This window comes from Capricornis sumatraensis, chromosome 11, assembly GCF_032405125.1.
Source record: "Capricornis sumatraensis isolate serow.1 chromosome 11, serow.2, whole genome shotgun sequence".
NCBI classification, from domain to species: Eukaryota; Metazoa; Chordata; class Mammalia; order Artiodactyla; family Bovidae; genus Capricornis; species Capricornis sumatraensis.
In genome coordinates, this window is record NC_091079.1 from 22,375,683 (window position 1) to 22,400,941 (window position 25,259).

The window sequence follows — 25,259 nt, forward strand, 5'->3', positions numbered from 1 at the left end:
CCCAGGTCCTGCGGCCTCCACAGGCTCCTGCGTGTATACAGGTTTGCCTGTTTTCTCAGCCACATCTGTGGAATGGTTCGGCACTGGAGAGCCTCAGAGTTCATTTCTCAGGCCCAAAAGTCAAGTGGATCTACTCACAAGTGGCTTAGATGACCGAGCAGGTTCCCTGCTGGTTCCCGGCCTCACTCTCTTCATCTGTGAAATGGGGGTACCAGTGTTCCCTGCCTCTTAGGGGTGTTGGGACGACCAGATGAGATTGTGTGTTCACAGCACGTGTTTTGGTTCCAGAAGTGTGAGGAACTCTGTGTGGTTGGTGATGAGCACCAATGATACAGCAGTCCCCTAAAACTCACAGAACTGAAGAACCTTTTCCATCTAAACGTGACTTTGTATCTCAATCTCTGTGATTTTTAATAATTTTCATGTGACTGAGTTTTGAAAGCTCTGCTATTAAATAAGTTCATGGGTGGAGGTGGAGGTAGTTGGGCTTCCTTGTATTACAGAACAAAGGTGAAGCCAGCTTAAAAATTTAAATAGCCTCACATTTCTTTCTTTAGGACATTTTCAAAGTGTATATTTTGAGGCTTTTTTCTGTAATCAGAAATTTTTCTAGCCTTTAACATGGGTCAGCAGACTACCCCACTGCCTGTTTTCTGTTGATGAAAATTTATTTTATTGTGTGAACTTACCCCTTCCCTTGTGTTTATTCATGACTAGGTCCCCCTACACAGTCGAACCTAAGTGGTCCAGTTACTTTGTGGCTCAAAAAGATTAAAAAATTACTCTGTGGGAATTCCCTGGCAGTCCAGTGGTTAGGACCTGTCATGTTCAATCCCTGGTCAGAGAACTAAGATCCCACAAGCTTTCTTCCATTCATGAGTTGTCTTTTCACTTTCTTAACCTCGTTATTTATAATGCGAAAGTTTTTAATTCTGACCAAGTTCAATTTATCTTTTTTTCCATTTGTTGACTAGTTTTTGGTGTCCATTGCCTAACCCAGGGTCACAAAGGGCTTCCCTTGTGGCTCAGTTGGTAAAGAATCCACTTGCAAAAAACAAACAAACAAAAAGAATCCACTTGCAACACAGGAGACCTGGGTTCAGTCCCTGGGTCAGGAAGATCCCCTGGAGCAGGGAAAGGCTACTCACTCCAGTGTTCTGGCCTGGAGAACTCCATGGACTGTTTAGTCCATGGGGTCACAAAGAGTCGCATGTGATTAAGTGACTTTCACTTTCACTTTAGGGTCACAAAGATTTACCCCCGAGCCTTCTTCTTCAAAGAGTTCTATCGTTTTAGCTCTTAGGTTTAGAGATATGATCCATTAGAATGAATTTCTGTGTATGTTGTGTGGACAGGATCCAGCTTCATTTTCACTTGTGGTATCCTGATGTCCAGCATTATTTGATGAGACTGTTACCCCAATGAAATGTCTTCACACCCTATATCATTCTTTCCAGCTAAGCTCTTAGAGAAAATTGTTTTTTCTATTCTTTTTAACAAAAGGCAGATTCACCAAAACAATCAAAACACTATTCATATGATGCTCTGTTGATCTGTCCACAGCCCAGCAGACCTGGTTATCCCAGTCCGAGGTCCAGTGAAGGATTTTACCCCAGCCCACAGCACATGGTACAGACCAACCACTACCAGGTATGCATCCGCTGCAGGTACAAGGTGTGTTCCTTTGTTCTTCACGTTCAGAGTGGGGCAGTAACACTATGCTGATACTGATAAATCAACACGTGTGTCTTCATCAAACAGGAACAATTCTCTGCCAAGCGCCAGGTTTCCTCACCTTGATACGGACAGTGATAAGGCATTTCCCGCAGGCATTTTTGCCTTGAAAGGCTCATTTGATCCTTTCACGTGGTTGGGAGTTACATAGAAAAACTGCCTTAGATGGTTGGAAATCTGTTTGCTGTGAAAATTCCTAAAAGTTCTCTGGCAGTAATATATCCCTTCTGACTGAAACATAGTAACTGATAATAGTATTTCATGTTTAGTAAAATATTTTTTGATTAAAATATTCAAATAAACTGTGAGAGCTGTCTATATAAGTTATTTAAAAGTTTACTGTGTGTCATCAGTATGGAATTTTGGTATAAATCAGCGCATAGAGATCTTCACTGAAAGGTGTGTTGATGTTTGGAAATACAGACTTCACTGCACTTTCTCTCATTAAAAAGTAGCTGACAGTCCTGCCATCCAGAAGCAGCCTGATGAGTTAGGGAAGCAAACTCTGATTCCTTTCTTTCTCCTTCTTTTGACTGAGCAAGAACCGTACAGAGAAACGCCTCCTACTTCCTTTCTGCCTTGCCATTTTTCTCCACATCCAACTAAACGCTCTTTCTCTGCCCGCACCATCACTGTCAGACTGTGCAGCCGTGTCTTTCCCACCACCTGCCCTGGTTCATGAGAGGACAGGCCTGCGGGGGTCTTGTTTCTTCTTCGCTGGGGGCGTCACGGTGAGCTGGGCAGGAAGGGGCCTATAGAGCGACAGCTTAGCCGTGTTTCTGGCCTCCTGTTGCTTCTGCATCTGAGGATGGTCTGCGCTCAGCATTGTAATAAGTGTGCAAAGTAGAGAATGTGTGCTTTCCTAGTGTACATGTGCACTGGCTGTCTAAGCTAACAGATGACCTTTCTCGAGGCCATAGTTGAGAGTCCATTTCCTTGCTTTACTGGCTTCTAGAGGTGCCTGCACTCCTGACTCATGACCCCCTTTCTTCCATCTTCCAAACTCCAGTATCTCTCTGACCCTTCTTCAGTAGTCACACCCCCTTTTCTTTTCCCTGCTGCTTCCCACTTGCATTTTAGGGATCTTATGATCTCCTTGGGTCCACTGGGATAGTCCAGAGCAACCTCCCCGTCCCAGGAGTCCTGACTTACAATCACGTCTGTGCAATCCCTTTGCCGAGTAGTGTTCACAGGTCCCAGGGATCAGGCCTTGGACATCTTTGGGGAGCCGTTTCTCTGCTGCCACACTGTCCTCTGCAGTCTTAGTTACTTCCTGTCACCTGGAAGCCGGACTGTGCAGAAGCCACACTGTGTCAGAGCGTGACCTGGCCACTTCGCTCATCCGCAGGTCTCTGGCTACCCTGGCCCACATGGAGTCACAGCCATGGCTGGCAGCATCTACCCAGGTCAGGCATCTCTCTTGGACCAAACAGATTCGTGGAATCACAGACCACAGGAGATATCCATGTGGCAGCCCAGCGTGGAGGTAAATTGGATGTCCTTGGGCTTTGCCTTGTTAATTGATGAGGCTGTACCCAAGGCACCTTTCATTCTGAATCCTAAGATTTCTTGGTTTAGATGACCTGATTCTAAGATCAGATGCTCTCTGGGTCTGTGAATCTTTTTAACTAAAAGATAAAGAGATGCTACCATCATTAGTCCGTTCATTTGAAAACCAGAGCCCTACATGAGGCCAGCGGCCAGCTCAGCCGCCCGTGTTAATTTTTACCAAGTTTTCCTGGTGAAACCAAGAACCATTCCTGTGATATTGAAAAACACTTCTTTGAATCCAAGAACGCCTGTCGTTGTCTGCTATTCGTGTTCTTTTCCTTGGAGTAAACATGCCTTACACTCCATAACATGCATGTGTCACAGTTAACCCTCCTCCCGTTGTTTTACTTCCAGATCGTTTCCACTTTTTTTTTGCTCTGTTTAATGATGCATTCTTTGCACACATCTTGAATTACTTCTTTAAACATATCCCTGCAAGAGAACAGTTGTATACCTGTTAAAGTTGTGTCACCCATGTTAACTGGAAGCCCAAGGAAAAGTGGCTCCCACAAGCAGAGCTTAAGAGAGCCTATTTCTACCACCCTTGCTGCTCTGCTCAATTTTTTTTGGAAAGACACACAGAAAAAAAGTAAGAGCACCATACGTGGACTCCTGAGAGTGACCCTCCTCAACCCCACCCCCCCTCCACCCAGGACTCGGCGGCGCTGGACCTGCGCGGCCTCGGGCAGGCACTGCCCACGCACCTGATGGAGGAGCGGCTGATCCGGCAGCAGCAGGAGATGGAGGAGGACCAGCGCTGGCTGGAGAAGGAGGAGAGGTTTCTGGTAACTGACACACGCTGGGTGCTTCCGCTCCTCGAGCCCCGGGGCACCCGCTGTCCCGCCAGATGGCGGCAGGGTTCATCTTGTCCAGAGCAGGAGCGTTGTCTCCCTCAGACTTGTAGTAGTGGGTTGTTTGCTTTTCCCAACTGACTTTTCCCGGATAAATTTCTAGGACGTCAGTGGTGGCATTGTGGGCTCAGACACAGAACCATTTCTGTGGCTTCGCATGGCTGCTGTGCTCACACAGAAACGACTCCCACTGAAGTGGCCGCTTGCACACAAGACACTGCCTCTCGCCACTACAGGCCGGTGGCTAGACGGGCAGGCCCCGGGCTTGCCTTCCTAGGTCCTTGAGTTCACAGTCTGAGGGGCACAGCCCTCTGCCCATATGCCTCTGGGGTTCCTGGCAGGAAGCGTCTTCTTGGGACAGCTGTTGCTAATAGCCCCTCAGAAGTCCCTGGGGACAGAGGAGTGGTGACAGCGGTCTCTGCGTGTCACAGGGTCCTCAGTCTCCCTAGCCCTCCCCCGTCAGCCCTCCTTCCTGAAATAGTGGAAGGGAAGGATGCCTGGATGGAGCAGGACTCAGGGAGCCTTCACACAGCCCCACACCCAGGGGACCAGGGCTGGTCCCTTGGGCCATAAACATCCCCCGGGGCCTCTTGTCACCCTCTGTGCTGAGGGACCGGACACCATTGATGAGGGGTACAGCCATGTTCAGGACTCTGGGAGTCCTTCAGGCACAGAAACAGTTCAATCAACAGCCAGTGGTTTATAAGACAGATAGCCTGTTTTTCCTCATTGACTTGTATTTTAAAAGTGACTGTCACACACTCTCCAGATTAGGCTGAACGTCTTGCAGTACCGGTGTCTGGTCTGCAGCTGCTCCTGGGGGTTGAGGAAGGCCAAGGCTGTGAGCTGCTCTGAGCACGGGGAGCTGGGGACCCTCTGTGGAGCTGGGTGCCTGTGGTGCCTGGGTGCACACAGATTGGGGTTTCAAGGCGGACAGGCCCAGGAGGCCTTGTGAAGAGCTGGTCTGTGGGGAAGCTGACCGCCTAAGCCCAGCTCCGCTGTCTGAGTGATGGCAGGTGTCCAGAATGAAGGCTGGAGACTCTGCCGGCTGTCAGCTGTTGGGCTTGTTCCTTCTGAGATAACTTACATACCACAGACACAGATCCTAGGTGTGCAGTTGGATGAGTTTTGATAAATGTGTGAGTCCATACAACCTACTCTCCGGACGCAGAACTTGCCTGTCACTCCAGTAACCTCCAACTTGTGTTATGAATTGTGTAACCTACGCCACGGGGTTCCAGTCAGTGCCGTGTCCTGTGACAGGCGTGGTGTCCTGTGACAGGCGTGGTGTCCCTGTCCCCCGAACTCATGACATTTCCGTCGTTTGTTCCTGACCCTTGTTCCTCCTGTACAGCTTCGTAATCTCCTCTAAGTCCACCTCTTCCCTCATTAAATCACTGCCTGTTCATTCAGAGTTTCCCTCACTGACAGCTTGGTGTCTCATTCTCATTAACTGTTGTTTTAGTCACTCAGTCGTGTCCAACTCTTTGTGACCCCATGGACTGTAGCCTGCCAGGCTCCTCTGTCTGTGGGATTCTCCAGGTGAGAATACATTTCCTTCTCCAGGGGATCTTCCCGACCCAGGGATCGAACCTGGGTTTCCCACATTGCAGGCAGATTCTTTACCATCTGAGTCATTCTTAGTTATTGTTTTTGTATATGAATATGCATTAAATTTTAGGAAATTACCTTGTATACAACAATATTTATCACATGAAATCTTTTTGACTGATTTCCTTGGCCTATCTGAATACACCGTTGTCACTTTTTAAAAACATTTTTTCCCTTCATTTTCAGTTACGTATCTTATATTGCCCCTGAAGCATCTCTTGCCAACTTTGATATTAAATAAGTTCTTGCCTGCTTTTCCTGTTTTTATTTTTAAAGTTAATGTCTATAATAGTTTATTAAGTATACTGTTGGCTTTATAGTTCAAAAAATAACTTTTTAAAACCTTTTAAAAGGTTTAACATGATGAAGTGTGTGAAGCATTTTGCTTAGTTTTATGCTGGAATCACATTCCAGAGAGGAGTCCCCAGTAAGTCATGGCTGACATCCTTTTAAGGTCCTGGTTTATCTTGTTCATGATTTTTCATTGGAGTTTCCTGTTGATCTTCATAAGCAAGAATGGTTTATCATTGTCATTGTTATGGTTTCAAGATCAAAACAGTGTTGGTGCCATGAGACAAGTTGACTAACTGCTGCCGCATCAGCTCTGGGTCAGGTAGCCGGGGTCGGGGCGGGGGAGCCGAGAGCAAGCGAGCCGTCATTCTGGGTGACTGGTGGACGAAGCGCAGCCCCACCAACTGGGGAGCAAGGTGAGGAGGTTGGGGAGTGAATGCCACGCCTGGCCTCTCTGCAGTCCTGTCCCCTCCCAGCTGTGTCTTCTGCCCCAGCTGTGGTGACGTTTCTAAAACTCGGCTCTGATCCTGTCCTTCTCTGACTCAGACTCTGCCAGTGGCCGCCACCGGCTGACCACCCGGGGCCCTCCATCCTTCCTGCCGTCCGGGCCTACCCCCCAGGTCAGCCCCCGATAGTGGCAGAGAGGACGGAGCCCAGGGAGGCGTGCAGGGCCGGCCTAGCGGCTGAAGAGCGTTCCAGGGCAAGGGCACACTGAGTGCACGAGCCCAGACTCCAGGGTCAACCGGGTGAGGGCTTAGAGTCCTAGTTGTCGTGACCCACATAACTGTTGACCGCTTTATGCTTTAATGTATTCATCTGTGAAGTAGTTATAATGTACTCTCTAAAGGGCGAGAGCACTTTTCTGTTGGGTGGAATTGAGGATTAAGTGTGTAACCTGTAAACAGTAGGGGCGGGGGGAGTGCACCATTAGTCTCTCCAAGGCCTTCTCTCTCTCTCTATCAGCCAGGAGGCAGTGCTGCTGAGAGTCTGGACTGTGCACCTCAGCCAGAATACCTGCGGGCCGCTCCCAACCTTTTTTTTTTTTTCTAAACTATTATAGACCTGATACTCTAGTAAAATAAAAAGCAGTTACTAGAAAAAAGGAAAATTTTTTAAAGATATAGAAACTTGTATTATGAGCTCCAAAAGACCTAAAAATTACTATTTAGATTGCTCTAGAAATTTCCAAAGATGCTCGTCCTCTGCTTCTGTCTCATAACGCCTTGGTACCAACAAGTCTTTTCTGACCCGCCCTGGTCCTTGGGCTGTGCTGGGTGCAGAGCTGCCACGCCATTCGGGAGGTCAGCTTGCATCCTGGTGGAGTCACCTTCTTCTTTGAAAACTTAACGTTGATTTGTCAATAGTGATTCCCAGATTTTTTTCTAATAGATCAGAATCAGCAGCTGTTTATCGAAGCATCCAATTTTAGGCCCTACCTCGTTGTGTGATGTGACTTTTTTTCGAGCACTTTGGAGAGTGGTGCATCCCTCAGGTCCCTCTCCCTCTGTCGGCACACATTTGTCAGGGTGGCAGGCTCTTGCCTGGAGCACAGGGCCGTGACCTACAGTGGGATCTTGGTGGCGTGTCCCCACCTCCTTCTCTGATGTCATGAGCCCGTGCAGTTTCTGAGATGGCTCCACGGCGGTGAAAGCTGTTCTGCAAACTGGCAAGAGAGAGCCATCAGCCTTGACTGGTACCTCAGTGCGCTGGGCGGTCCTGCTTTCCTCTTGGGTGCTGCTTTCAAGGAGAGAAGCTTTGCTCCCTGTTTATTTTGCTTGCTGTGCGCACAGTCATTCTCTAATGCAGGGCTGTGTTGAAGGCAGGGTTTTAACTTTAAAATGAGAACGTTTTGAGTATATAAAGGCCACTTTGTGTTCTGAGAAAGGAAATGAATGTTGGAGCTGTTTTCCCCCTCGTGGCAGAGTCAGCTAGCGGGAGTGAAAGATAAGCGTCAGGATGGGGTCAGAGGGTCCCAGACGGGACTCTGCTCCCAGCCAGGCCACAGTCCTCTGAGTTTCCTCCATGGTCCAGGTCTGAAGACAGGGTGGTGCACGGGGAGAGGACTTCAAGTTGGGAGCCTTCCTTCAGCACATATTTGCTAAACATCTCATATGTGCCCATTTCTGTGCCAGTTCAGTTCAGTTGTGTCCGACTCTTTGCATCCCCATGGACTGCAGCATGCCAGGCTTCCCTGTCCATCACCAACTCCCAGAACTTGCTCAGACTGATGTCCATCAAGTCGGTGATGCCATCCAACCATGTCATCCTCTGTCGTCCCCTTCTCCTCCTGCCCTCAATCTTTCTCAGCATCCGGATCTTTTCCAAGGAGTCAGTTCTTCACATCAGGTGGCTAAAGTATTAGAGTTTCAGCTTCAACATCAGTCCTTCCAATGAATATTCAGGACTGATTTCCTTTAAGATTGACTGGTTGAATCTCTTTGCAGTCCAAGGGACTCTCAAGAGTCTTTTTCAACACCACAGTTCAAAAGCATCAATTCTTCAGTGCTCAGCTTTCATTGTAGTTCAACTCTCACATCCATACATGACTTCTGGAAAAACCATTTCTGTGCCAGGCACTTACTTAATCCTTGTAATAATCACATGGGTGAGGAATTGGATCAGGAGAGGTGAAGCCCCTTGTCCACGGCAGCTTAGCACCTCTGTGGCAAGAAGAAACAGGCATTATGCCACGTAGGGAAGGGGCGGGGGAGTCCCAACAGGTAGCACTTCGCTTGTTGAGTGGCTGCGGGTTTTCAGTGAAGTCCAGTGGTGCTGGGGCACAGGGCCTCATGGACAGAGGCAGGCGCGGGACAGAGAGGCAGCCTGGTGGCTGACACATACAGCTTTTCGCATGTTCAAACCCTGTGGCTCTTAGAAACATGTGCCTGGGAAGTGCTCAGGAATTTAGTCAAAGGTTTGTACACAGAGCTGTTCACCCAGAGCCTGTTCATACAGGTGAAATTTTGAAAATGGCCCAAATGTTCAGCAAACGGCAGGTGAGCCATTTGTTGTGCTTAACGCATACGTGGTGGTCTCAGTGCTTTGCCAGCATTACCTGGCTTAATCTTGACGAGGCTTGGGGTGGTACGCAGCGAGTGGTGTCACCTCCCACCCGTGCTACAGATGAAGAGGTTGAGGCCCAGGTCTCACAGCTCGTGAGGGCAGGGGCCTGACCCAAGTCCCACACCCTACGTACCTGCGTTGCTCTGCTTTCGTGGCATTTTCTACCCTGAGGACAGTGGAGGTTGAGTACTTTTTTCCCTTTGAGAATGAACTTGTACATCAGATGACTAGTGCCAGCGCCCAGGCTGCTTCCACCTTGTTCTGTGTGTGACAGCATTCACACTCTGGAATACTGTGTGACATTATCCCATGTTTGCCTGTTTTCCATTGTGTGATGTCATAGGTAGGCTACGGAATTATATGAGATGGTTTCACTTTTGAAAACACATTTAAGTAAAGTGAGGGACAAGCTCATTTCTCCGTCGCCACCTCTAACAGGCGCTTGTGGCTAGTGTCCTCAGCGCCCGGCCCTCATCAGGACGTTCTTTCCCTCACAAGAGTAGTTTTTCTTGTGTTGCTGCTGCCAAGTCACTTCAGTCGTGTCCAACTCTGTGTGACCCCATAGACGGCAGCCCACCAGGCTTCCCCGTCCCTGGGATTCTCCAGGCAAGAACACTGGAGTGGGTTGCCATTTTCCGGTGTGATCTCTGCCAAATACAGGGTTTCTGAAAGAGACGGTTCACTGGCGGAGACCAAGAAATGAGTGGTCAGCCTGGAGAGGGCAAGGGGAATGTACCCTGGGATGGGCTTTGGCCAGTGTGTCTCGCACGGAGAGGCAGGTGTTGGTGTGGCTGCCTGTGGGCTCTGTGAAACCCGCACCATTGTGGGGCAGGCTGGGGCCACTGCATGGTGTTGTTTTCATGAGGAGGAAGCCCACCAAGCTCCACACCCTGACAGCATGCGGCCTACTTTGTTTAGTCTTCTGTTAGTGAAATTCGCCCACTCTTATTAAGTCGAGATTCCTCTGTCTGGTTTTGAATTCTGGATGCACCATGGGAGGGGGGTACCCGTCATCGGACCATTTGCTGGTTTGGCAACACACCCAAGTAGGAGTAAGCCTCCACCTGCTGGGAAGACAGCATCGGTGCCTGCTCCCAGGGCAGGGGTTTCTCAGGAAAGAGCGTGCTGCTAGGAAGAGAGGTGAGGCCCATCTTCGTGTGTCACGTGGGGCAGGGCACAGGCCAGTTCTGCTAGCTGTGCATGCGTGTGGAGAAGGGGGCTCTGCTGGGCCCGCTGACCTGCACTTGTCACCTCTGGGCTTTGAGAGTGTTTCTGAAACTGTGGAACTTTCGCCTCTTCAAGATGCTTAGTACAGAAACACATCAGTGGTTTTCAAGCCAAGAATGAAACTGTATGGTTTGCTCTTGTTTCTCCAGAAACCTGACGTGCGGCTCTCTCGAGGCAGCATTGACAGGGAGGACGGAGGTCCTCAGGCCCCGGTAAGCAGCTCACATACTCGTCAGGACCTGGACCTCTTTGTGTCATGGGATGTCCATACTTTTTAGTATTTGTCGTATAGAACACAATAACTCGTTCCATAACTGAAACCAGCATTCCAGCCAAGATTATTAAAACATACAGTACACAAAATTTCTCCCCCATTACTAACATGGTCTTTTCAGTAGTAAGCTGAAATATTGAAATACGTACAAGCTGTCGTCCAGCCGCATTTGTATGCTCTCATTTCATGTTTTATAAACGTTTCCACACTCACAGAAAATTTGTTCAAGCAGATATTTCTCCTGGATGTTGTAGGAGAAAATGCCTGAAATTCTCTTTGAAGACCTAGCTTCTTATTATTCTAAATACATTTAAAGCCTGCTAGAAATATTCCCTGTTCTTTAGGTGAGAGTAGTTAAAATTATTTTATTAGGATTTCCATCAGTGGATATCTGGTTAAAATAAATTAAGAAAAAAATAATAAAAAAAGAAAAAACTTAAATTCCCAGTAAAAAAGGGAAACTGCCACTTGCTGGGTAATGGACTTAAGGAGATAAATTTCCACCCTAATAAGGCTTCTGGGTAGATATAAACCACTTCATTTCTAGACACACATGCCTGCCTACATACATATGTACATACATACATTAAAACATACATACATGAGACCAGGTTGTCAGCCAGCTCCAGGATGCATAGCTTTCTGTAGTCTGTGCTATAAAATCCAGCTCCCCTAAGACCTGGCCCCTGGAAGACGTGGCCAGTCACCAGCACGTGAGGGTCTGGCCTTTCCCATCACCTTTCCCATCACACACACGCATGCGTGCACACATACACACATGTGAGGGTCTGGCCTTTCCCATCACACACATACATGTGCACACGCACATGTGAGGGTCTGGCCTTTCCCATCACCTTTCCCATCACACACACACACATGCACACGCACACCCTAGTGAGGTTCTGGCCTTTCCTATCACCTTTCCCATCACACACATACACACGTGAGGGTCTGGCCTTTCCCATCACACACATGCGTGCACACACACACGTGAGGATCTGGCCTTTCCCATCACACACACACACGTGCACACGCACACACGTGAGGGTCTGGCCTTTCCCATCACCTTTCCCATCACACCCACGCGTGCGCACACACACATGTGAGGGTCTGGCCTTTCCCATCACCTTTCCCATCATACACCTATGTGCATGCACGCATACACACACACACACACACACACACTGGGCTCTACAGAGTGTTCGGCATTCAAACACACACACACACACACACACACACACACGGTGGGCTTTACGGACAGAATGTTGGGCTTCTTTAGTCCACATGTGCAAAATCACACGGTCCCCCATTTAACATCTCCACACACAGTGCTCCTTCCTTATGCTGAAAAGATGCCATACACCTGAAAGCGTTTTCCTCTAAGATCAGGAACATGACGAGGATGCTGACTTTGTTCACATTTATTCAACATGGTATTGGAAGTCCTAGCCATAGCAATCAGACAAGAAAAAGAAATAAAAGGAATTCAAATTAGTAAAACTGTCACTGTTTACAGATGACATGATACTATACATAGAAAATCCTAAAAATGCCACCAGAAAACTGTTAGAACTTATCAATGAATTCAGTAAAGTTACAGCATACAAAATTAACATACAGAAATCTATTGCATTTCTATACACTAAGAATGAACTATCAGAAAGAGAAATTAGGGAAATAATCTCATTTACAACCACATCAAAAAGAATAAGATACCTAGGGATAAACTTAATGTAAGGAGACAAAAGACCTGTACTTTGAAAACTGTAGGATGCTGATGGAAGAAACTGAAGACAACACAAATGCCCAAAAAGATCCATTGTGGATTTGGACTGGAAGAAGTAACATTGCTAAAACGACCAGCGCAACCCCTGTCAAAATACTAATGGCATTTTTAACAGAAAATACATTTAAAATATGTGTGGAAATAAAAATGACCCTGAATAGCCAAAACAGTCTTGGGAAAGAACAGAGCTGAAGGAATCCCCCTTCTTGGCTTTAGACTGTATTGCAAAGCTGCAGTAATCAAAACAGTAAGGTCTTGGCACAAAAACAGACACATAGGTCAGTGGAACAGAATAGAGTACCCTGAGATAAACCCCCACACTGTGATCAATAGTCTTTGAAACAGGGAGTGTTCAGCGACCTGGTGGGAGCCGCTGTGGTCCTGGGTAAGGAGCAGTTGTGTCTGTGTGTGCTGTCTCATGGTCCTTGTGTTTTAAAGAAGTGGGTCTCTGCTCAGTAAAAAGTAAAGCACCTTAAAATACTTGTATTTTAACCAGTTTATTGTTTTAGAGTAAGCAAGGCAAGTCTCTTCAAAAGTAGGGTAGGGTTCTGAACATACTTGTTTTCATTCAGTCAGCCTAGGATAGGTGGCTCTGATCGCAGCTGTAGGCACGACAGCCTAGACGAGGGCTAGTCGTCTGTGTGCCTGCCTGGGGTGCTCTGGTTTCCTGGCTTGGCCTGTGGCTAGTGCAGATCAGAGGGGGTGTCACCCCAGGTCCTTCAGGCGATAGTGACAACGTAGATGTCCCAGTGCTGCAAAGCCTCTTCTCGCTGCTGTCCCCAGTGGCTCCCCTTCTTTTAATGGGGGTGGGGTGGTGGCGCATCCAGACGCAGGCACAGATTTCACACTCCTGTAAGCCAACTGGAGACGTCTGTGGACATAATTTCTTTAAAGAAATTCTGGAATTGTGACGGCCCTGACCCCACACCCCCTGGGTGTTATGTGCTTATTAGCCTAAGCGCCCGCCCCGCCCGAGGCCGTGCAGGCAGCCCCCTCCCCTATCTCGTTGGCTTTTGAGCCTAGTGTTTAGCGCAGGTGTCCTGGGCGGGGCGGCTGTTGTCTTGTGATGCACCCTACTGCACTGACCCCGTGTCTTTTTTTTCCCCACAGACTGGAAACCAGCACATATATCAGCCTGTGGGCAAACCAGGTAAGTTAAGAAATGGATTCTGGCGCATCACACAGTTTGTGTAATTTGGAGGAAGTGTAGTTTCTTAGCTTTGGAATGCCTCATGATGTGTTCACGCTTCTCCCGCTGCAGACCACAGCATGTGTGATGTTTACCAAATTCAGCCCATGCCTAGAGTACTGGAAAACAGCAGTTATGGCTCTAATGCACCAGAAATGCCCCGCCCCCACCCCCGCAGGGTGCCCTCTCTGAGACTAGCGCCTGTTGTAATAACTCCGTTTATTTGGGAGTCGTTTCCATCCTTTCCATTAACAGACATTACTCAACGGGGCTTATTCCTTTACCAGATCCTGCAGCGCCACCAAAGAAGCCACCACGTCCCGGAGCCCCCGGGCACCTGGGCAGCCTGGCCAGCCTCGGCAGCCCCGGGGACAGTTACAACGAGGGCGTCAAGGTGAGCGCCTTCCATCCCAGGTGACGGCCCTGCAGTGATGTGCGGTGGGGCGGGCGGGCTCCTCCGTCGGCTCCAGACCCCGCTTGGAGTCAGGACCAGCCTTACTGGGAGCTCTTTGCCTGTGTTCTCTCACGTGATAGTCCAGGGCCTCAGTCAGATCCTATCTGAAGAGAGTTTTCTTATCAGACGGGATGTTTCTTTGAGGTGAAGTGCTAGGACACCTTCTGATGGTACAGGTGGGTTGAGCCCGACGCCTGGGGGACCAAGACCTTGAGCAGGCGCAGTGTCTCCCAGTCCGGCCGCGTGGCTGGGGCAGGGGTGCAGGTTTCGACCCTCCCCTTGCGGCCGCAACTGGGTGTGCCCAGCAGCATGTGCTGGGCTCCAGCTGCCCCTGCTGTGTGCACACTCAAGGGGAGGGCACCTCCACTCCCCATTAGGCCAGTTCTCTCAGAATATGTCTCTAAAATCAAGATGGTGTATGGATTTGATTGGTATTTTTTCCTTTTTCATGGTGCCTAGAAAAAGGTACATGATAGAACCCAGTAGCTGTGATCAGTACTGAGAAGCTGTGTTTCATTGACAACCACCATTTATTGAGTGCCAGCTGCTGTGGCAGAACCTGCCCCTGTGTAGTTTAAAGCTCACATCAGCCTCATGGGATTGGTGGTCTTACCGTTTTTCTCAGCTTTCACATGAGACACCCCAGTTCCCAGAAGTTAAAGGGCATTTCAAAGGTACAGCTTCCCTGTAGCTGACCCAGCATTTAGCCGCAGACCTGGCTTTTCGTCCACATGCTGTGTGCTGCCCCTTCAGGTTCACACCAGAAGCCAAGGGGCTGATTCCTCATAGAGGCAGGAGAGTCAGAGAGGTTGTCCAGGCAGAGAAAACGTCATGTCCAGGCGCGCATCAGCCTGCAGCCTAGAGGCCGCTCTCTGAGACCAGCCTGGCCCCTGCAGGGGGCAACACAGAGATTAGCACGGGCCCAGAGGCACCCCTGTCCAAGAGCAGGTCACCAGCTCCCAGAAACCAGAGTGCTCGTCTTGGGGACGGTGTGGGGCTTGGCTTCCCCAGCTGCCAGGCCTCCGGGCCTGTGACTCCGCTAGCAGCACAGAGGAGCAGAAGAGGACAAACCCTTTCCTGATGTGGTTTCTTCACATAAATTTTAAAAATGAAGAGAGAAATTGGGTTAGTGACATTTTTTCATTTTCATAAGCAAAACAAGAAATTCTCAAAATGGCCTGTATTGCGGTGAAAAGCCAACTTTAAAAGTAGATCAGATACCAGCTTAGACTTCTGACCTGTGTTCACTTTTAACATGTGGACTAACATATGAATAAATATAATGGGGAAATACCCTTGTTACAGGGTATATATAGGATATTGAACAAGTAGAAGTCTTTGTGGAAAGAGTGTGCTTACTTAAAATACACTCTGATTGATAAGTGTGAAGTATTTATCTCTATTATCAAATCCAGTCTGAAAGAAGCGCTCTCTTTAATACAGAAACGCTTACCTTTACCTGGTAAAATTGTTATTCATCCAAATAATAGCCAGAAACCAGTCTCAGTTTCTGCTCGGTGGCTTTACATTTCGGCTCGGAACTACCCAAGTCTTCCAGGACGACCCCTCCCACCACGAGTGGTTGGATTACCTGTGTCTCTGTGGGTTGGTGGTGTGTCCTAACCTTCTGCCAGGGGCCTCCAAGTGGTCAAGCTCCAGAAAATAGGAGGCCAGTGTCAGCTGTCTGCAAAGCAAGCTGGTGCTTTGGGAGGGTCCCCGGGAGTGGCCCCTGGCAGCGTGGTGCTACCCTCACAAGAGCTGGCAAAGGATGAACACAAAAGAACGAGCTTCAGACAGAGTAGGACAGACCACCCTCTCCTCCGGGAGTCCAGTTGCGGTTCCTTGTCGGAGCCCCGGCCGCCACACCTGAGGAAGCCCCCCTCTCCACACTGATTGATGCCCTTTGAGCCGGCTCTCCCGCCACATTCAGCATCTCAGTGCCAGTGCCTCTGCTCTCAGAAGTGATGCTGTTAGTAACAACTTCCCCCTTTCCAGCACACACAGCGTGGAGGATTGGACCTCAGAATTTAGGATTCCGCTGAATTTCTATACCAAAGGATATAGAATTCAGACAATTCTAAAGAAAAGTCAAGAAATCCATATTTCTCTCAGTTAACTTTGTCGGTCATATTACAGTAGAATAGCTTTAAAGCTATAGAGAAAAGAAAACATTAAATAAAATTTCTAGGCTTAAAATAAAAGAAGAACCCAGCCATAAGAACTGGTTCAAATGAGGAGTATTTTTTTGTTCATTGGTTTTTAAATGAAGCTCCTGGTATCTTTAAATACAGCCCCCAGCCAGGCGTCTCTGTCACAGCGGGATGGCTGGGTTGAAGCCCGTTTCCAAGGATGTCGGGTGTTGGGGGCCACTCAGGGACTGAGGGTGTGCCGTTCCTCCTGAACCTCAGGAGTCCAGCGGGCAGTGTTGTGTGAACACAGCATAGATAGGCCTCCTTCCTTTATAAAAGAGCCTGATTCTATGGATCCTTGCACGGCTGCTGGATTGTCACGCTCGGGCTTTGCATGTTGTTTTCCTCATTCATTCATGGAAGCAAGCATGGTGCATGGCAGACCCCTACTGTATACGCGGGTGCCCTGAACAGACCGCCCGGCGGCTGCGCTTGGCTGGCCAGCGAGCCAAGCCGACAGGCGGAAACCTGCTCCTCTGGTTCTGCTCGTGTGTTTTTACGGGGGTTTTGTCTGCTGCCTTTATTAATACTGTTTTTCTTTTTTCCCTTTCTCTGACAAATTCCTCTAACTTGTCCTCACCTTCCGTTCGACAATAGCCATGGAGGGTAAGCACATGGTGTCTGTGTGTCTGTCCAGCTCTCTGTCACACCCTGCTCTGCACGCACAGCTGGACCAGGAGGCAGGGAGCCCAGGGAGGACGCGTTTGGTTGGTTTCTCCCCAGGGCAGCACGTGTATTTGCCGCAGAGGGGGCCACGAGCGTCTGTGCCGTGGTGGAGCACTCCTGTCGCTTTCTGTCCCGGGGCTCAGAGATGGCCCCCAGAGTTTGAGGCTGAGCGCTGGCAGCAGGTCCACAAGGACAAGTGCTGCTGCTGTGCCTGGGTCTTGTCAGGATAGACGCATGCTGTCCTTTCATGCCTGGGCGGCCAGTTGGACTTTTTAACGCACTGGCGGTTGCTCTGGGGCCTCGGTGCAGCCTTCAGGGCTCAGGTTGTCTTGGGTAGCACCTGCTGAAGCCTGTGTGCCCAGGCCCTGCGGTAGGCACCTTCACATGTGCTCCTTCATTTCACCCCATCTCGACTGTGGGTGAGGGAGCAGGGCCTCCCGCACAGAGCAGCACCCGCACAGCCCCCGCTGCAGCAGCGCCCAGCACACAGAGGGTGTCCGTTTAAAGAGGACTTGCACTTGTCCACTTGTTACACCATGAGTCCTCAGAGAGGCGTGGGGTTCCTGGGTTTTTCCTCTTCTGTTGAATGATTTTGGGGGTTTAGAGTTGTGAATCACCTCTCTGAATGAAGCGGGCCTTCGAGTACAGCACGTGTGATTCCCTCTCATTTCCTTTAACTGAGCTCAGAGTTAGAAAAAGTTGTGCCTTAGTCATTTGTCACTTGGATGAACTGCTTTCCATCATCCTCAGACTGAAGTGTGTCCCCTAAAACAAGACCCCTTAAGTGATCCACTCTGATCTCTCTTAAAGACCCTTCCTAGCCGCATTGCGGTGATATGTCGCCATCTGCTGGACAAGGGAAAGATAACCGGCTTCTGTATTGGCAGCTTCAGCCCCAGGAGATCAGCCCCCCTCCCACTGCCAACCTGGACCGGTCCAACGACAGGGTGTATGAGAACGTGACGGGCCTGGTGAGAGCGGTCATCGAGATGTCCAGCAAGATCCAGCCCGCCCCGCCAGAGGAGTACGTCCCCATGGTGAAGGTAAGCTGAGCTCCGTCATGCACATGGCCTCGGGTCCCCGCGCCCCTCAGGCCCGTCCATCCCGCTGCTTCAGAAGGCCTGCGCCTCCCAGTGACCACTGCTGTTCCTGACCTCGGTCCCAGAGTGTCCTGTGCAGGAGAGCCATCAACGGTGGCAGCTGGTTCAGGTGGTCTCGGGTGAGAACAGCTGCAGGAGACCGCCAACAGTCTGGTGCCGCCAGGGCAGGGGAGGCAGTTATGTTTGAAAGGGCAGGCAGGTTCTCCCCGGGTTGTAGCACCCCAGGGAGACCCTGCCTGCAGCTCTGCAGCTCTGCAGGGCGTTCACCCAGAAGTGGAACTGCTTGACTACGTGGTCATCCTGTTTCCGATTTCTTTTCAACAGGATTATTCCTTTTTCTGTAGAGTTGCAGGATTGAACAACCTTTTTAGTGTACCAGTGAGGCATCTCTGGAACAGCTGTTTTTAAACCCCAGTGTGGAATAGCTGCTCGGAAGCCATGCTATTTTGTGGACAGCCCAGTTAATCCATTCTGGTTGAGTTTGCAGCCTACTCCCATAGCAACTGTAACCACAGTTCTTAAGGGTCAACTTGCAGGAACCACAGGCTTTTTTTTTTTCTAAATACTGATAAACTCAACTGTATACAAAAGCAGTCAGGATTTTGTACATAATAAAACTTTTTAGGGTGACTTTACAGAAGCTGCTTTTTTAACTGTATGATACTTTTTGTCAGTTGATCAAGTGGTAAGAAGCACCTTGTCCTTACTGGTCTTATCCATGCTGCAGGCATAACTTAGCACCTGAGTCCTTACATAGTTGACCCCCAGGGCGTCATACCATTTTTAATTACACTTGGTCCCTTTAAACCCTGAGTGGCCAGGGGAGGGCTGTTGTGCCCCGTGTGCATAGTGGACGAAGCCCCAGGGTCAGCGTGGGCCCCAGAGCTGGTGCCACCTGGAGTTTGCTCCCACATGTAGCAACAGCCACAGCCTTCCCAGCTGCCCCTGGAGGCTGCGGAAAACACCAGGGTGAGAAGAGAGTCTCTGTGCACATGCAGCCCGCTTTCCCTGCCTGATCCCCTGTTCCCCGGACAGGAGGGCAGTGGGTGTCCAGAGATCTGAATCTGCCTCATAACAAGATCAGGCTCAGGACTGTGGAAAAGAAATACAGAAATTTCCCCCAAAGTAGTGAAAAGGAAATGAAAGTCCTGTCGCTGGAAGGAGACACCGTCATGGCTGGCATGGAGCTGCCTGGTGTGCGTCCTAACACTGGTGTGGTCTCCTGTCTGTTAGGAAGTCGGCCTGGCCCTGAGGACGCTGTTGGCCACGGTGGATGAGACCATTCCTGTCCTGCCCGCCAGCACCCACCGAGAGGTAGGGCCTCATCCAGAGGGCAGCGTGTGGGCCCTGGGGGCTGTGGTGACTGCTCTGCTGGGCGTGACCTTCTGGCCACCGCCCCAGTCAGGGACTCTGAGGACCAGCCGTCCATCCTGGGGCCCGCGTGGGGTGAATGGTGCCCGTGCCCTGAAGAACAGGGCGTCCTGAGGGCAGGTGGGAGCATGGGTGTGGGACTGCGGGCCCCGTGGAGTCCTCGGGAGCATGGACGGAGCAGCGGGCTGGGCTGAGAGAGGCCTCCTGCTCGCTTCCTCGAGTTCCTCTGTGAGCAACCCCGAATTCCCACTGAAAGCAGTGCTGTGAAAACCTGTGACCAGTAAGTAAGTTTAGCGTCTGCAGCCCACACCTGGCCCTGCTCACTTCCCTCGCCTCGCCACCCCTGTCTCCTGCGTCCACTTTGCTGCTTTCTCTCTGGTGGCCCATGGTCTGTCCTGCAGCCCAGCAGGCCTTGCTTTTGTTTTCTTAGTTTTTTTTCCTTTACTTTTTATTTTAAAGTGATTTCAGACTTATAGAAAGTTTCCAGAACAGCACCGTGAGTTTTCAGGTCCCCCCGCCCCAGTCTGCCGCCTGCCCCATTGGGCCATGTTTGCAGTCTCTCTGTGTCTGCTCACCAGCATCTGCATCTCCGGTGCCCCCTGGGAGGGGCTGTGCTTGTCATGCCCCTGCCTGTGGTGTTTCCGCTCACCTTCCCTGACAGCGGGGCTGTTCTCTTACTCGGCAGTCACCATGACGGGGGTTTCACACCGACTGGCAGCGTCATGTTCTGGCTTCTCCCTCTGGTGGGCTACAGCCCAGGACTCACGGGGCCCCTGACACCAGCGTGTCTCTGTGCTTCTCCTGGGCCAGCTGCTCAGGCGCTCGCTGTCCCCCACGATGGGACCAGGCCACGAGGCTCCGGGTCCCCCCTCCCCGCTGCATCCCCTCAGGAGGCTGTGTCCTGGGCAGCCCGCCCAGCCAGTGTCGGGACACGCGGAGCAGCTGGGCACAGCTCCTGCGCGGGTCTTCTGTATGTGACATCGATTCCCTTGCACGACACCACTTAACGTCATTTTGGAAAATGGTTCTGCCTGGTTGTCACCGTGTAGCTTTATGTTTCTCTCCAGTTAGGAGATTAGCGCCTTTGTCTGCTTTATTAGAACTTTAATTGGTTTTCTACAATTAACAATTTTGCACCAGAATGAGGAAACAGTAGCCCGCCAGGCTCCTCTGTCCATGGGAATTCTCCAGGCAAGAATATTGGACTGGGTGGCCATTCCCTTCTACCGGGGATCTTCCCCATCCAGGGATTGAACCCAAGTCTCCTGCATTGCAAGCAGATTCTTTACCGACTGAGCATGACCAGGTCTGACCGCAGCCGTAGCTGCCAGGCCTGCCACGGCCCCGCCCTGTCGCTGGCTCTCCTGCGCACGGCTCCCTGCCTCCTGCTCTCCTGCTTCCTCCCACCTTCCCACCCGTCTACCTGGCCGGGTCCCTCTGGGCCCAGTGTTAGCACTTCTCTACTTCTCCTGCCAGGGGTCCCGGAGGCCACCCCAAGTCCTGACTCCCTGGTGAGACCCCCAGATTTCAGAACCTCCCTCCCTCCGACCTCGCTTGCCACCCCCTCCAGCTCTTCTCTGCTGCCCTGAGTGTGACCACCCCAAGGTGCCCCCCAGTGTTCACAGACACCTTTTCTCCACCGCAGTTCTCTCAACACCTACAGGTCTCGAAGTTTCAGGGCCGCCCCTCTGCTGTCAGTGGCCCTCACCCTGAGCCCTGGGCACCGGCTCTCTGCGGGAGTCTACCCCTACCGCACGTTCTTCCTGCGGTTGTCAGTGGGACCAGTGTGCACCCACCACCCTGCCCAGCATGAACCACACATGTACGCATACACGCACGCACGCAGTCTGCTGTCACGTTTCAGGTTAGGCCTTGCTTCTCCATCATCATGACCTCGCCCCTCTTCCCTCGCCCCTCTTCCCTGAGGGACCACAGCCTCTCTCAGCTGCTTGCGCTGCCTCCAAGCTCTCCCCACCTCGGTTCAGTCCCTTCACACACCAGCGCCCCTTCTGGGTTATGGCATTCCCCTTCCTGAAACCCCTCGGGCCTCCCCCTGCTGCGTTTCACAGGAGCACGGTGAGCGGGGGGCCCATGAGGCCCTTCACGGTGGAAGCCAGCAAGCGGGTGAGGTCCCGGCCAGCTGCTGGGGCGCGCCCCCCGTGGCATCTCTATTGCTCTTCAGAGCTGTGACCTGCTCTTCTCCAGGTCCATCTCTGTGGGGTAGTTTCTCTGATCATCTCTGTGTCCACAGCTCCGGGGGCCTTGTACACAAAAGTGCTCGCTGACTGTTTAAAGAGCAGGTAGAGAGATCACGGCGACCCCCGCTTTGCCCTCTGATCTGTTTGGAAGGGTCTGGAGTTGACATCCAAGTGGGGCGGGGCCTCCTGACACCCTTGAACCACCTTCCGTGTAGCAAAGGAAGGTCCTGCGGCAGGTGCAGTAGAGGCATGCAGGCCTGGAGGCGGAGACCCAGTTCCGTCTTCTTTCTAGGGAAGAGAGTCTCTTTCTTAGGAGGCAGCTAAGAAGAGCACCCAAGACCCCTGAGCAGTGACCACAGGCAGCTTTCCTGACCCTCTTGTCCTTGCAGATCGAGATGGCCCAGAAGCTGCTGAACTCCGACCTGGGGGAGCTCATCAACAAGATGAAACTGGCCCAGCAGTACGTCATGACCAGCCTGCAGCAGGAGTACAAGAAACAGATGCTGACGGCTGCTCACGCGCTGGCCGTGGACGCCAAGAACCTGCTCGACGTCATTGACCAGGCCAGACTGAAGGCCCTGGGGCAGCCGAGGCCGCACTGAGCGCGGCCCACCCCCGCCCCACCCGCCTCGAGGCCCAGCGCCAACGTTTTGACTGACGGCTGCTTGGAAATCTCACATAAGTTTAACTGCGTTTTGATTTGGGTTGTTTTTGTTTCGGCTCTTTAATCATGGTGTTCAGAAAAGTCCGGGATCCACAGTGTGGCGTTTTTCTGAGAGTAAAAGCTGTATGTGAGAAGCTCTTAAAGAATGATGAAGGACAGGCTGCGCTTGTGTCAGAATATGCTTTCGTGGAAATGGCCAAGGCGGTGACGTGCTGATTCCTGAACTGGCCAGACCTTGCTTTGGAAGAAGAGGAGGAAGCGGAGGGTTCCAGGAACCACGGGGCTGAGAAGCCCTTTGCCAACCGCAGACTTGCGATCCAGACTGGAATTTTTGTCGTCAGAACACTCTTCAGTTGCAATATGCTAATACCACTTTACAGAGGAAGAATATAAAAGCTATATTTTGAAGACTTGAGTCATTTCAGAAAAAAAAAAAAACTACAACCCTCTCCTCCTTCCTGCCTTTTACTTTCATGTGGGTGTGTGAAACATTTGGTTGGAAACTAGCTGTAGAACACACTAAAAACTTTTGTCTTTTTTCACCAGAATAATGTGCCAGTTTTTTGTAGCGATGTTATTTCTCTCGGAAGCAGAAATGCTTTGTACCAGAGCACCTCCAAACTGCATTGAGAAGAAGTTCTGGAACCATCCCTGTTTTCCATTTTTATATAATTTATAAAGAAAGATTAAAGCCATGTTGACTATTTTACAGCCACTGGAGTTAACTAACCCTTCATTGTGTCTGTCTTCCCAGGAGAGAATTGGGCGAAACAGAGATTTGGTTTTCCTTTGATGTCCAGTTTTACCATCCATTCTGTTAAATAATTTTGAAAAATACACCCTCCCTTTAGTTTGTTGGGGGATATAAATTATTCTCAGGAAGAATATAATGAACTGTACAGTTACTTTGACCTATTAAAAAGGTGTTGCCAGTAAAGTTCTTGGCGTAATACCCTTTCTTTTGGTTCTGTTCCTTTAGATCATTTAAAATTTCTCAGATAACTTGTCAGATCAAGTAATATACAGACAAGCTCCCCAAAATTATTCATTTTACTCTCTGTCCTCTTGACAAGTCAAGAACACCACTCAGAAGAACTGCCCAGCCTAAGTCAAGCTTTCCCTCCATCTTCACGGTGAAATGGGAAATCAAGCTCTGCAGGCGTGCCGTGCTTGCTACCTGGTTAGCAGAGTCGGGAATCTTGCTCTCTTAAGGAGACCATCAGCATGAGGCCCCAGGCCCAGCCTCATCTCCTGGAGCCTTTGGGCTGCCAGACTGGGGTTTGTACTGCCAGGGACCCTTGGGGGGAAGGCAGAGCCCAGCTCCCAGTGCAGGGACCCGAAGGCCGGGGCACAGCCCCTCCCTCTGGGCCTCTGCACCTGGAAGGAAGGTCGGGGATGTTGCCCTCCCAAGTCTTTGTTGGGATCTTGAGTCCCTGCGTCCTCATCTTTAAGCTGGTGATTGTAAGGTTGAATACAACACGCTGGGGTGGTCAGTGAGCTGCCCGGCCTGCATCTTGGGTTCAGCTGCGGGGCTGTGAGCCCGGCTGCAGTGCTTGTCCTCCACCTCCTGGCCTGACTCTCCATCCCTCCGGCACCACAAGCTGCAGGTGAGTTTGGAGAGGTCCTGTCGGTCAGGAGATCCATCTTGTTTGTGAGAGTGGGTGGAGACAGACAGTGGATGTGTTGGGCACCGGCTTGGGGCCCTGAGGTCAGAAGTCCTGTCCTGGGACTCAGCCTCACTGTGCTGCAGGCAATTGCTGCCTGACCAGGCAGTTTGATGCTGGTCCACACTGGGCAGGAAAAGCAGTGAAAGAAGTGAACACACACCCGCTCACAACGTCACCCTCCATCTGTCTCCAAATGCGTGTGTTTTAACGCTATTTTAATTGAAGAGTAATTTAGACGGAGAAAAGGGCACAAGTACATTGAGGTTATTGAATTCTTCACAAAGGAGCACGCTGGTGTCACTGACACCCAGATTCGGGAGCAGGACAGCACCCCAAAGTCCCAGCTCCCCGCCCCCCAGCCACTGCCTCTAGAGAGCGGTTACAGCCCCGTTTTCCTTCTCGACTCTACTGAGACATAACCGCGCACTGTCAGCCCGCTGAGGGAATGACTGGAGCACTGTCTTCAGACGAGCACGTCCAGCCCCCCATGCAGCCGGTCCCCACACCCCTGAGGCAGCGGCTGGCCGGGTCTCCTGCACTGGAGAGCTGGTCTTGCCCTGCATGTCTTGCCCTTAGGTCCCTGGCTTCTTTCCTCAGAGCTGTGATTTAGGATACTCCTGTCGCTGTTCATCAGGGTTCGTTCTATGTCTGATGATGCTTCGTGGTCTGACAGCCTCACAGCTAGTTCACCTGTTCACCTATTGGTGGAGGAGACATCTGAGTTGTTTTCAGTTCCCAGTTCTTTTCTTGGCTGCACCACGTGGCATGTGAGGTCCGAGTTCCCTGACCAGGATGGAACCCGTGCCCTCTGCATCGGGAGCATGGAGTCCTAACCTCTGAACCACCAGGGAACTCCCAGTCTCTGGTTACTATGAATGAAGCCGCCGTGGATGTTTACATACAAATATAGGTATGTTTTCATACATACATATGTGTGTTTTCACTTCTCATGGGCAGACAACTATGAGTGAAATTTCTGGAACTTATGCTAAGTGTGAACTTTATTAAGAACTGCCAGTCTGTTTACCGTGTAGAAACTGTTTTCCACCCCAGCCAGATACATGCACAGCTTCCTGCTGCTCCAGCTTCTCACCAAGATTTGGTGGTATCAGTTTCTTACGCTTTCAGACTTTCTAGTGAATGTGTTCCATCTCATTTTAATTTGTGTTCATGTACGATAATGTCGAACAGTCTCTTCCTATACTTACTGGGCATTTATATATCTTTCCTGGGAAGTCTCTGCTCAGATATTTCGCCCTATTTAAAATCAGGCCATTTGTCATTCTGCCCCTGGGCAGTAGGAATTCACGGGTGTCCTGGATATACGTCTCTGTTAGATTCTTGTTTTCCACACATTTTCTCCCAGTCTGGGA

At 50.6% G+C, this 25,259-nt stretch overlaps 1 protein-coding gene across 8 annotated transcripts in view; it reads left to right on the plus strand.

Annotated features, from left to right (window-relative positions):
• PTK2 (protein tyrosine kinase 2) overlaps positions 1 to 23,104 on the plus strand; it is a 141,888-nt gene extending 118,784 nt beyond the window's left edge. For 4 of the 8 annotated variants that reach the window (XM_068983833.1, XM_068983830.1, XM_068983831.1 and 1 more), the window contains 10 exons: positions 1,564 to 1,650; positions 3,083 to 3,220; positions 3,939 to 4,070; positions 10,478 to 10,540; positions 13,499 to 13,538; positions 13,865 to 13,971; positions 16,818 to 16,826; positions 17,774 to 17,929; positions 19,220 to 19,300; positions 21,945 to 23,104. In XM_068983833.1, the coding sequence (XP_068839934.1) occupies positions 1,564 to 1,650; positions 3,083 to 3,220; positions 3,939 to 4,070; positions 10,478 to 10,540; positions 13,499 to 13,538; positions 13,865 to 13,971; positions 16,818 to 16,826; positions 17,774 to 17,929; positions 19,220 to 19,300; positions 21,945 to 22,157 (1,026 nt within the window). In that variant the 3' untranslated portion in view covers positions 22,158 to 23,104. The remainder of the gene's footprint in view (positions 1 to 1,563; positions 1,651 to 3,082; positions 3,221 to 3,938; positions 4,071 to 10,477; positions 10,541 to 13,498; positions 13,539 to 13,864; positions 13,972 to 16,817; positions 16,827 to 17,773; positions 17,930 to 19,219; positions 19,301 to 21,944) is intronic. The other 4 variants (XM_068983829.1, XM_068983837.1, XM_068983834.1 and 1 more) reach the window with 3 other exon arrangements.
• The last annotated feature ends 2,155 nt before the right edge of the window (positions 23,105 to 25,259 follow it).